This window comes from Hyposmocoma kahamanoa, unplaced genomic scaffold, assembly GCF_003589595.1.
Source record: "Hyposmocoma kahamanoa isolate Upper Pololo Valley unplaced genomic scaffold, ASM358959v1 101, whole genome shotgun sequence".
Classification (NCBI taxonomy): Eukaryota; Metazoa; Arthropoda; class Insecta; order Lepidoptera; family Cosmopterigidae; genus Hyposmocoma; species Hyposmocoma kahamanoa.
This window is the reverse complement of record NW_020653333.1, coordinates 3,632,828-3,645,233: the sequence shown is the minus strand read 5'-3', so window position 1 is coordinate 3,645,233 and position 12,406 is coordinate 3,632,828. Positions and strand designations below refer to the sequence as shown.

The 12,406-nt window shown below is 37.2% G+C and overlaps 2 protein-coding genes across 2 annotated transcripts in view; one reads left to right on the top strand and one right to left on the bottom strand.

Moving 5' to 3' along the window:
* Window positions 1–251: 251 nt before the first annotated feature.
* LOC113230437 lies at window positions 252–2,026 on the bottom strand. The gene is made up of 2 exons (XM_026464373.1): window positions 374–2,026; window positions 252–260 (listed from the first exon to the last, which is right to left on the bottom strand). Exons 1-2 carry the CDS (start codon window positions 2,024–2,026, stop codon window positions 252–254), a joined length of 1,662 nt encoding a protein of 553 aa, XP_026320158.1.
* Window positions 2,027–2,872: 846 nt separating this feature from the next.
* Window positions 2,873–12,406, top strand: part of LOC113230428 — a 186,053-nt gene continuing 176,519 nt past the window's right edge. Inside the window, exon 1 of the mRNA XM_026464362.1 lies at window positions 2,873–3,025. Within this exon, the coding sequence (XP_026320147.1) occupies window positions 2,873–3,025 (153 nt within the window). The remainder of the gene's footprint in view (window positions 3,026–12,406) is intronic.

Below are 12,406 nucleotides of genomic sequence, written 5' to 3'. Positions count from 1 at the left end.
CATTTAGCACTAATGAATTTGAATCTGACCAGGAGGCTATACGTTCTAGATCCTCGTTTAACTTATCCACGGCTTCAGGAGTATCACATGGTTTACAAGATATATAAATCTGTATATCATCAGCGTAAATATGATACTTGCAAAATTTTATTTGATCTATGACATCCGCGCTGTAGATTATAAAGAGAATAGGGCCCAAAATTGAACCTTGTGGTACTCCGCGCGTAACGTCACGTGTTTTTGATTGTAATTTAGAACCACTAAGATCAGAAATTTCAACACACTGAGACCGATTTTTCAGATAACTTTCAAACCATTTGATGGTGGAGTCAGCAAATCCGTAATAATGCAGTTTAGCTAGTAGTAGGCTAACATTAATGCAGTCAAAGGCTCTAGAGAAATCCAGCAGTGTTAACAAGGTGCCCTGTCCATTGTCTTGTGCAGATAGGATATCATCAACTACTTTAATCATAGCAGTTGTCGTGCTATGTTTCTTACGAAACCCAGATTGTACGTTAGGAAGAACTTCGTGACTTTCTAGAAAGTTTGTTACTTGTTTTGCTACAATTGTCTCAAGGACCTTCGATACACAAGACAGTATGCTTATGGGCCGAATATCTGTCAAGTTGGAAGGGTTATTAATTTTAGGAATAGGCCTTATGACTGCATGCTGCCAGTCCACTGGGAACGTGTTGGTTTCAATAGATCTGTTCACCATAGCTGTAACAACAGGCAGTATGACAGGTAACGACAACCGCAACATGTCCAGTGATATCCCGTCGAGACCAACCGCGTTTGACTTTAATGATCGCATGATTTGCAGAATCTCATTGTCTTCTACTGTTGTTAGTGATAATTTTGTGTTTATCTTACTATTTTGCTGAAAATATGTTATATCTGATAGTAATGACTGTTGACTACCGGGCACATTCAAAAAGTGGTCGTTTATTAAATTAGGATCGTTAAAAATATGTGTAGGTAGCTCTGGTTTACTTTTTATGTTAACATTTTTTTTTATATGTGCCCATAATACTCGAGAATCTTTCTGCTTATTTACGTAATGATTGTAGTAAGCCTTTTTTTCACTTATCAACACATCATTAACAACTTTTTTGAGGTCCTTATAGTAAGATTTTTGCGAGTCATTGCCACTGTGTCGTGCCGCCGCATGTGCTTCGTCACGGCGCTTTACAAGTTGTTTCACATTGTAGGTAATCCACGGGTACTGGCGCTGTTTGGCATGTAATATCCGAAGGGGAGCATGTACATCGAACAAACCCACCAAACATTCACTGAATTGCCTCACCATGTCATTGACATCCTCTAAGTGGGTTATTCTCATCCAGTCTATGGTAGACAGATCCACATCGAACCGTTCGTAGTCGATAGTGTGAAGATTTCTGCGAGTTATCCGTACTGGTGTTTGTTTTGCCTTCACGATGTTTAATGTGCAGGTGATAAACGCATGTCGACTCAGCTCAGGTATATAATCAACTACTACCACAGTATTGTCTATGTCGGTGCTTATGGTGTCAATAAGTGTTTCACTGTACTCAGTGAAATGCGTTGGTGTAGTTACATACTGGTGCAATGTGTGGCTCGTCAGAAAATCTGTTAACTTTTTGGTGCTGCTATCCGTTATACTCAGGAGATTAATATTAAAGTCTCCCAACAATACCACATTATTGCACCACGAAAAACAGCTCAAACTCTCAGCTAAAGCATCTACAAACGTATCTACGTTAAGCCAGGGCGGTCTGTATGCAGTACCTACCAGTAACTTTTTTCCATTTACATTTACGCACAGCCACATTTGCTCAACGAGCGGAGCCGGTGGATGAGGTAGTGTACGGACAACAACGCCCCGTCGTATGTAAAACCCAACCCCACCGCCGCGCGAGCGCACAGCGGGCGGTCGGGGAATATGACGCAATCGGTAGCCAGTTACCGACGGCGCGCGGCCCTCTTCACCGTCCCTTAACCACGTTTCATTTATTGCCATGATATCTACGTCGTGTCGGTCCATGGCAACTATAAATTCATCGTGGCGTGTACCTAACGAGCCCACGTTTAATAAACCCAACTTAAATTTACGTTAAAATTGAATACGAATAATTAGAATAAACATTTGAGATAACTAATTTGTAGGCGATAAAAATAAAATAATAAGTGATTCCCATAGTGATTGACAAATGATAACATATTGATGAGATGACTAATAAGTCCTTTCCGTTGTGCAATAGTGTGTGTAAGTCCATTTTGCATATGTTGGAGTTTTGTTGTGTATATTCATATATGTAGTTAGTGTGTATTGCATGTTGAGAATTGTGTTTGTTATAATGCTGTAGATAAAGTATATTTATAATAATATGTAATGTTTGTGTGTATTTAGATTTGTAGTTAGCTGAATTAATAAATACATGAGAGTATAAATATAAAGTATAAAAATAATAAAAAAGTAAATTAGTTGTATATATGTAAATAAGTCTAAAATATTTTGCAATTATTATACAGCCACACACATGACTACGCACCATAGGTAATAGTAATAACAGACCTACAATAATATAAAAAATTAAGATGTGTGCATAGATTATAGTTATTATTGTAGTCCAGTTTCTGGTGGGGGGGGACAAACGCCATCGGGACCAAAAATTTTCACCAAATCGGATTCACATCGTATTCGATGAGCGGGGGCTCCGGCTTCCCTCCTTACGTAAATCCGGCCATCCCTGGTCCAAACATACTTCCACTGCAAACGACCTGCAGTTTGCCTGACAAGATAAAACAGGCGCCGGTTTATCGACGTTAGGCGCTCGTTGATATAGAAGGGCCGGGGTTCAGACTTCAAACCCAGGTTCTCAGTGGTGAGATGACGACGTACGCGCGCCCCACGCAGCAAGGCATCACGCGTGTCGCGACGGGTCAGCCGCAAGGCAAGTGGCCGCGGCCGCGCGCCCACCTCGCGCCGCGGGGCTCCCGTGCGCGCGCAGCTAAGGGTTCATCTTTCGTCGTTTGTCGTAGGGTTTGCAATTTCGCATCCCTACGACTTAATTTTCTTATTACATTTTTGTGACTCTTGCACAAATATTTTGATTAGCTTGGGTTTTTTTTTTTTTACTGCCTCTCAAGCAGAGGCAGTGGGTTCGAATCCCGGCTCGCGTCTCTGGGTTTCTCGAAACTTATATGGGAAATTTAATTTGAAATTCACCATGAGCTTTTCGATGATGAAAAACATCGTGATCCAGAACCTGCAGGTCGAAGAAGATTCACATCCCTCGGAAAACGTGTGAAGTCCCCAACTCATATAGGGCCAGCGTGGAGGACTATGACAAAAACCCTCGCCTGAGTGGGACGTATAAATGGGATGATGATCCATCACGATTTAATGCTCTGGGTGATTTGCAACTGTTATGGACAGGCCGCTTAGGTTATTGGGTTCTAGAGAGACGTTGTTTTTTCGGCGTCGGGAAGTAAACGTGCCTTACAGTTCCGCCACCAATGAGGAGATTTGGTAGTGGACTCAACAGAGTCAACGGCTAAGCGGTGGCAACCACTAGTTGTGCAATGCGCAACGGGAAGCGAGCGAGCCTACGGCTCCGGTACCTATCTGGAAAATAGCGAGACACTAGCCTCTCGAAGAACCGGACGAAGTCAAGTGACAGAGGTCTGTGACAATTCTGTACACTGGCTGATCTGGGGTCAGAACCTGAACTTATAAAGTTCCAGGTTATAGTGCCCTTCTCGTATGCCCTAAGATAAGGTAGGGAGGGTCACTATAATCAAAACTAACGTAGATAGATATGGAGCTTGTTATGGACAGGCGTGTCGCATACCACCAGGCGCATGACTTGTTCGTTGCATTACTTCATCATCATCATCATATCAGCCGAAAGACATCCACTACTGAACATAGGCCTCGATTACTTGGTATGATAAAAATAAAAAATATGAATCGTAAAGTAAAAAAATGCTCTTCCTAACCGCTCACGCGATTCATGCGTCTCTGGACGCATACCACACCTAGAGGTGCCGGTGATGATTTTATATCGATTTATCGGATATCGAAGTTATAACAGGTAAAAGAATCTAATACTAATTGCTATTTCGTTAACTACTCTAGCAAACCATAAAGTTTTTAATGTCGGGGTCTGTCATTAAAAAAAATAAACAACTTCAAAAATACGTCACGACAATCGTGTGCGTTATTGTTTGGGCTGGTGATGTCGGTGTTTATTTATTGAAAACATACCGTAAGTTGCGTTTTTAAAAGTTTACCCTGAATATAAATGTTTATAAACTATACTTTAAGGAGTAATTTCATGGTAAATATTAGAACCATTCAAACGGAATATTATTTACCCAAGTACACCAAAAATTTCATTAGTGCTTTTTAAGTGCAGGATTTGCGGTGTATTACTGCATTTTATTGGAGATATTTTTGTTTTAGTACGGAGGGTATTTATTTAACAATGCAGAATAATAATTTTTATTTTTAAAAACTTGTATTTAAACTGAATCCTTTTCTAATTTGTGAAACCAAATAGCCGCCATTTTGCGGTAGCATGAGCGCATCGCGTGAGCGGATAAAGCACCAAAAGACGAGCTTAACTCCAAAAACATAAAGGATAAACTAAAACCTCCTTAATAAATATGATAATTATGACATTTCAAATATAACTGTAATTTTACTATTATATGCTACTTATATTATTACATTACTATAAACTATAACGTTTGAGAATAAGGCTCAACTCACACTAGCGCAGAGTCGAAACGTCGCGTCGCGTCCTGTTTTTCAACTCCACCCCCAGGCGACGCGCGACGACACTCGCATTAGTGCGCCGGGATCACAGTTTGGTCGGCGTCTGACGCCTCACGGCGCCCAAGTGCGCCAAGCGCCGCTCGACTCCATATTTGCAAAACACAAATTTGTACCTTAATAATTGGAAAATATAGATGAATATGCTATAGGCGAAAAACATGACGCGTCGCGACGCTTCGACTCTGCCGCAGTGTGAGTTGAGCCTAAGCATTCTAATCCTAACTTTTTTACACTGACTAACTTATAAACATACTAATTTACTATTTTGAAAATTAAACATACCGTATACTAATTACGACAGAAAGAGTGGTTCATGTTAATGACTAAAACCATCGGTCAGTCGGGTGGGAAGGAGCGGAATATTTTCGTACCTACCCTATTCTTTGTGTTTATTATTGGCAATATGGTATGCAGCGGTGTACAGAAAAATCTTTAATAGGTTTATGTGACACCGCTTTATGTATTTTTTACTTATTGTAAAGCTATGTATGTTATAAAAAATAATAAAATAAATAAAGTAGGTAACAATTTGTATTAGTTATCGAAACAATTTCTTGCAAAAAAAAATTGCTAATACTCTTATAGAGTCTGTTTTAGATTTACGACTTAGAATAATAACGCATAGAAACCTAGCCCGCACACGCTAAGTGAGGCAAATTGAAGCGCTCCCAAAGGGCCTACACGTGCGAGCGGGCCTTCAGTGCTCAAGGTCAACTTACACCGCGAACAGCTCTAGAATTTTAGCTAAAAATGACGAAATGTGCGGTAAATCGGTGTAAAAATACGTCAGACAAACATAAAATAGATACTAACATCACATTCCACAAGGAAGTAACGCGTTTCAACTTGTATTTTTATATAAATATTCACTAAAATCGAAAATTAACGTACTACTAAAACTAGCCTACATGAATTTTATTTTTGCCTCACTTGTGACAGTTCGTTTGATATGAAACTATTATTCTATGCGTTATTATTCTAAGATTTACGATTACCGTGAAAAAAATCACAAGTAAGTTTCTTACGTTTCTAAAGTCTATAGCTTTCTTTTATACAAAACTTCAGTGGACAAGTCACAACTTCCCGTCTACCTACATCAAAGTCCAAAAAAAAAAGAAATCGCTAAAAAAGTAAAATAGAAAAGGAGAGGTTAAAAAGTAAAAGAATAATCTAAATAGTAAAAAAGAATCGCCCGAATCGAGTGGTGTATTTTTCAAAGTCAACGGCATGGCAACAATTCACGAGATCTTGCCTAAACCTTAACCCATTGAAGGGATGGGAAACTTTTTTGCAAGGTTTGTCTGAGTTAAAATTATTTAACAAAAGAGTCAATTCTTGATATCACTCTTAAAAGAGTGGCTTCACAGTTTCACCTACTACGATGTTGAAAAGATAACACCATAGGTTTTGCTCGCTTACAAACCACGTAAAATTTCTCCAAATAAAGAATTTACCTAATCTAGATTAGATTTAAAAATGAACGCACACAAACAAATCATAATTTTAACGCCAAAAAATTGTTCGATCCACAATTTCGTGTAAATAATTACTTTCATAGTTTCGGAGACTACATTTGCTTTCGGCCAGATGTCACTTTAGACAAAGATAACAAATGTTAAATTTTCTAGTTACTTTTTTTTGACAGTCATATCTTAAAATAATAATGTTTTTCAGAAATCGATTTGTTTTTTTTTTGTAGCTTTGCTTTTAACAATCCTCTAACGTAGTTATAATTCATTGTAATTATTATTAAATAATTACAATGAATTATAACTACTATATATAATTATAATTAATTATAATTATTTAAATAAATGTTGCTATTGACACATTTCTTCTTCTTTTCCGTAGCAATTTTGATAGAGCGGTCGTGGTCAACACGGAATACGTTTATTAGGGGCTGTTATGACTCGCTTCATGATATCTCGCCATCTCTCTCTGTTGGTGGACTCTCTGGTGCACTCTTTCGAAGGACTACATACTGCAAATTTTATTTGATCTGTCCTCTGCATGGGTCATCTTCCGCGCTGTGTAGCGCCCTGTACTCTGCTTGACAAGGCGGTCTATGGAGTAAATACTCCGTCTTGAGATGTGACAGAAGACTTTACTTATATGGAAATTAAAATAATTATCTTTTTAACAAAATAAACAATATTTTATTTATAGAAAAATGATAAACCAATAACAAAAAAATAATTTAGTTACAACCATGTAGCTATAAAAAGCATTTTAAATAGTCTGTTACATTCTTAAACGTCGTAACCTCCATTAATATAGGCACAAACAGAATTACTAGAAATTATTATAGGACAATCTATATTTAAACCTTTATTTTTTTTACTAAAAAAGAGTCTATAAATTATATTTTAAGCTTTAATTGCCCGATATTCTTGAAAAGTAAAAAAGGAATTTCATTCAAAAACGGAGTGACGAGGATGCAAATTTAACCGACGGTCGATGAACTAAGATACCTGACCCCGTAACCGACTATTTGGTTCTGAGTAGATCGGTGCGAAGAACGGAGTTAAAGAAACTGAACTTGTAACATGTAAATCGTAAAATTCATTTTGATACGACTTCCTTATTGCATCATTAGTAAATAATGTTTTAAGAAACTTTTGAAGCCAAATTGATTTTTAATTACATTACATGAATACAAATGTCAACCAAAAATCTGGAATTCCTTTACACTTTTCTGTTGAATGTGTAAGAAGGCTCTTAGAACCAACATTTTGGCTAGGAGTCAGGTATCTCATGGACATCGACTGTATGTCTAACACAACTGAATGTTAAGATCTCTTATTGAAAAAAATTACAGCACCGAAATTAAGCTGCTGAATTTTCAGCAGTTCTGGTGTTTTTATCAGAGACTTCGGAATCTTAATATTTCGATTTAAATGTTTTTGTTCATGTCATTTTCTAATAAGTCGTTTCAGTCACAATAAAATGTGACATTTTTATTGTAAAGGACAATGTGTCCATACAAATCATAAGATTATTTGTCTCATTATGAATTTATACACAAATCAGTTGCCTGACTCACTCATGTGAATAAGTTATGACCATCCCTTGATTGTTTTTTGCCCAAGGGTCATACCAGACTTATCGCTGTCCTCCTAAATGCGGATGGATGTGAGACAGAGTTTTATCGACTGTTACACACAGGATTTTTCCAACCCGTTGCGTACAAAATGGGAATAGAATATTCGAGATGTAAGTGAATTAAATTTTATTGAGGTCTGTTGAAAATGTAGTATTTTTACGTTTTCATTGAATTGTTAATAATATAGTTACAGTTTGTGTTTTCAACTGTAACACAAATATAGATTCAAAGTTTCTTAAGTTTGTGTTATACACAATCTGTTGATGGAGTTGGGAGTTCTCGGGGGTTTTTGATCACAATTGCTGACGTAATGCGGGCTATAGACTTGTGTGTCTTCAATCGGTTGAATCACCTCGGCCCTGCAGTTACTTGAAATATCCTTTGTAATGTATGTAACGCTCTGCCTTTGACTTTGTCAGTCAGGAATAAACGGACTGTGCAACGTATCTGCCGTTTCATTGCTTGCTACAAATACCTCACTGGCAACGAGGATGGGATAGTGGGCTGAGGCGCAAGATTTATCAGCGACCAGTGCAAAGGAGACTCGCTGCGATGGCAGGCAGCCGCTGGGCGTTCGTTCTTATGATTTACGCCCTAGAATTAAGAAAGTATATTGTAAGCGGTTTTTGCAATTATTATTTTAACCACACGCTGTCCCCTATTACTAGCTTCCGACAGGTGATTGTATATTCATCGACTTACTAGGATCTCTGCTGGGGCACTCTGGCATGATCGGGGTACCCGGCGGCAGGCAACCGCCCGGCGCTCATACTTATGAGTTACGCTATAGAATTAAAAAAGTAGATTATAAGCGATTTTTGTAAATTTATATTAATGAAGTGATTTGTATTTGTCTCCAGGGTTTCATAATAACGCTAGGGGAGTGTAATATATGTAACGCTCTGCCTTTGACTTTGTCAGTTAGTAATAAACGGACAATGTATCGTATCTGTCGCTTCACTACTAAGGTACCCTCTTTTCAACAAAAAAAGAATCATCAATATCGGGTCACAAATGCCAAATGAAAATGAGATATCGCGTAACATACATACAAAAAACATACGGACAAATTGAGAACTTACTCCTTTTTTTGAAGTTGGTTAAAAAATATACGATGCACCTAAGGCGGTTTGTTTGGAATACATGCGCCGTCGAACACACTGACAACTCTTCTCTGCGCGGGAGCGTGTCACGCACGGTTTTACTGCGAACCGCAGGGTATGGCATACTGCGCTCCGCACTACCGCGCAGATTTTTAATCAATTTTTGTCTATTCCAGTAATTGTCGTTTGGATTTTCCCTAACAAATAATCAAAGGATTCAGTTGACATACGTGTGTAGTTGAAAAATTAATCTTCATATTTTCTTAAATCTTTGTAATTAGGTGGAATGTTATCTATATATCTTCGGTGTCTTTTTATTTGAGTAAACAAAAACCAAATAGGCAATATAACTGCAGCGTCCTGAATGAGTGCTGTATTATTAACCATTCTTGGCAAAGAAGGATCTCAGCTACATGTACAATCACCAGGCCGCTAGACCGCTGCCCTCGCGTAGATTAAACCGCGCGTTGACGCAGATCTGCGCCTCCGCCACCGCGCGCGTTACCGCGCACCGTCACTGGGCGCGGTGCAGTGTGTTAATTGCCTTAGGATATTGTCTAAAAATTATGGATATCTATCTATCTCTATTGCTGTATAATAGTGTAATAAGATAGTAGGTCCACTTTTCGTAGAATATCAAGGACCACGAAAGGGAAAAGGAGGAAGGAGGGGCTACTTATCACTTTTGAGTCTAGTAATTATGATCAATTTGTATAATAACTACCTCAATCTCTTGTATGTCTTGTGTATATATACTTACATATAATATTACTTACTTATAAGGTAAGTAATATAATGTTCGTTTCTATTCAATTTGAGAAAGCAGAAAAGAAATCTATTTCTATTGAACATGGCCTATATCACAGCGCCCTTGGAATCAAAGAAATCACGTTCCGTGTATTATAAGTGATGGATAGAATGCTTGATTCGAATAATGTACAAAGTCAAATTTTTCTCATTTCAGCACTTATCTATTAAATTAATCTATTCATCCACCCATAAAGAAGGTATTCTCCTAATTGCCACCATTATTAGCAGGCGGGTTAGGAATGCTATTAAAACTTGTCATCTAAACGTAAAATTATAGGGATGTCATTGATATGAGTATTATTTTTAACCAATTTAAAAAAGTAGGTTCACAATTCGGCTGTATTTTGTGTGTATGTGTATGTCACCAAATAGGTATCATTAATATTAGACCTAAACAACAGACCTATACGTCATTCATTAAATTCCAAATAAGACACTTATTTTCAGATCATGTATATATTTTTCTATATTTAAGTAATAGTTACTGTTTTTTCATTGTCGAAACACTAACCTATCTTCAAACATCAAATTTCTTTGATTAGCCCTATTATATTGTATTTTTTCCCTTTGATAATATGATTAAGAAATATACAAATACATTTGTTCATATCTTATTTACGTATCTATATAAAATTTTTGTAATAATTCAAACGGTTCTTAACAATGGTCTGAAAGGAATGAAGCCACTTTTATACATCGAAGGGGCCGTTCGGCGAAGTAAAACCTCGTTATTAGAAAGAGAATGAATTTAATTTTATTCGTTATTATACAAAAAGTGCGAGACAGGGAGGAAAAACCTTAACATTTAGAATTTTTAAATAGCGATTTAGGATTTAATACAAAACGGTCAATGCCATCTAGCGGCAAAGTGTGGAACTGACGTTCCATTTCACCAATCATCTATTATTTACTTACTCTGTTGGTTCATTTAAATTAAATAGGACTTTATTCATCAAACACACGCACACACATACATACTAATAAATTATGAGCGTATGAGTGATGAGAAGGACGAAACCTCAGCATAATGCTGTGTCTCTGCCGGACATTGCCAAAACATAACCTTGAACAAAAGGTCTACAAGAAAACAAACATGATTGATCTAACTTAAACCTAACTACAATCTAATTATTTATTTACTGGTTACGCGTGATAATAATACGCACAACAAGCAAAAACAAACAAATCTAATCAGGACGACAAAGGGTACAAATTACCGTTACCAGACAACTACGGATTACTATTCCACAACCGACCTGAACCTCGATTCAGAACTCTTCGATATGTTAACCCAATCGTTCGATTGAATATCGTTCTCGAATCGAAGGGCCCTTTCCGAGCTATTCAGTACATTTAGTTAATCGGCGAAATAGATTATAAGAAAAATTAAAATCCTTTTATATACATTTTTAAGATTTTAAAGGCCTAAAATATAGAAACGCATTAGTCTTGCATTAAAATAAAATTAAATAAAATCCAGACTTTATTTAAAATAATCAGAGATTTCCATATTACATTCAACTGTGTACTAAATAACGTTTGTAGCCTTTGCCGGTCGGTTGGAGTAATCGTACGGGTGTGACGTCATTTCGGTTCGGTTTCGAGTACGACAGTTTGATCTTCGATTCGAGTGTTGTGAATAAAAATGGAAAGAAATCGGTCGACAACTGAAATATCGTAAGGTCCTGAATAGGCCCCAGTTCCGACTTATGTTTCAAAATAAGCCATACCGGTGGTGGAAGGTCATTCCAATGTTTAGAGGAGGCGAAGCGAAAGCTGCCTCTGAATGACGTCAGACGTTTCAGAAAGTTCAGCGACTCGGAGTGGACTTGGCCTCCGATACGAGTTGGCGTCATCGCGCCCTGTCTTGTGCGATCTCCTCCCAGTTCGCAGAGGTCTTTTTCTACTTCGTCCCTCCATCAGTATTTGGGCTGATTAACCGGTCGTCGACCACTAGGACGTCTCATGTGGGCGTTTTTCACCGCCCTATGAGTTGGTGTCCAATTACTATTATAAACAATTCAAATAACGAGTTCTTAAAATTATCACTTCTTAAAATAAATTCTTTAAATTATACTATAGTACGAGACAACTTTAAAGTGGACTCTGGGACCCTTGATAGAGGCTAGCACCAACACATGACCAGTCCAATAAACCAATATCATAAAGGTTAGGCGCGCTATTCTACTAATTAAAATAACTTTTTATAACATAAAAAGAATCATTTTTTAATGTATTCTTAACTACCTACCATTTAATAAATAGCTTTGTTTACTCATCGTAAATGAAGAATTCTTATGAATACGTTTTAAAAAAACTTATATCCACAATTTATGATAAAATATCCACAATTTATGTGGATATTTCATGGTATTTATGTGGCCTTATTAATTTAATTCGTAAATGTGGTTGTTTTTAACTTTAAGTCATAGTTTAACTTGAAAAACTGCACACCGTAACACGATGTCCTTATAATCATTCCCATTTCAGATAAAAGTCCGCCAAAGTTTTTTTTTAAATCTTTTATTTAACCAGAGGTTTTATTAGCGATAATGCCAGCTCCAT

Bases quoted from the DNA above. Each gene is read 5' to 3' on its own strand.
- LOC113230437 (XM_026464373.1), bottom strand. From the start codon at position 2,026: ATGGACCGACACGACGTAGATATCATGGCAATAAATGAAACGTGGTTA.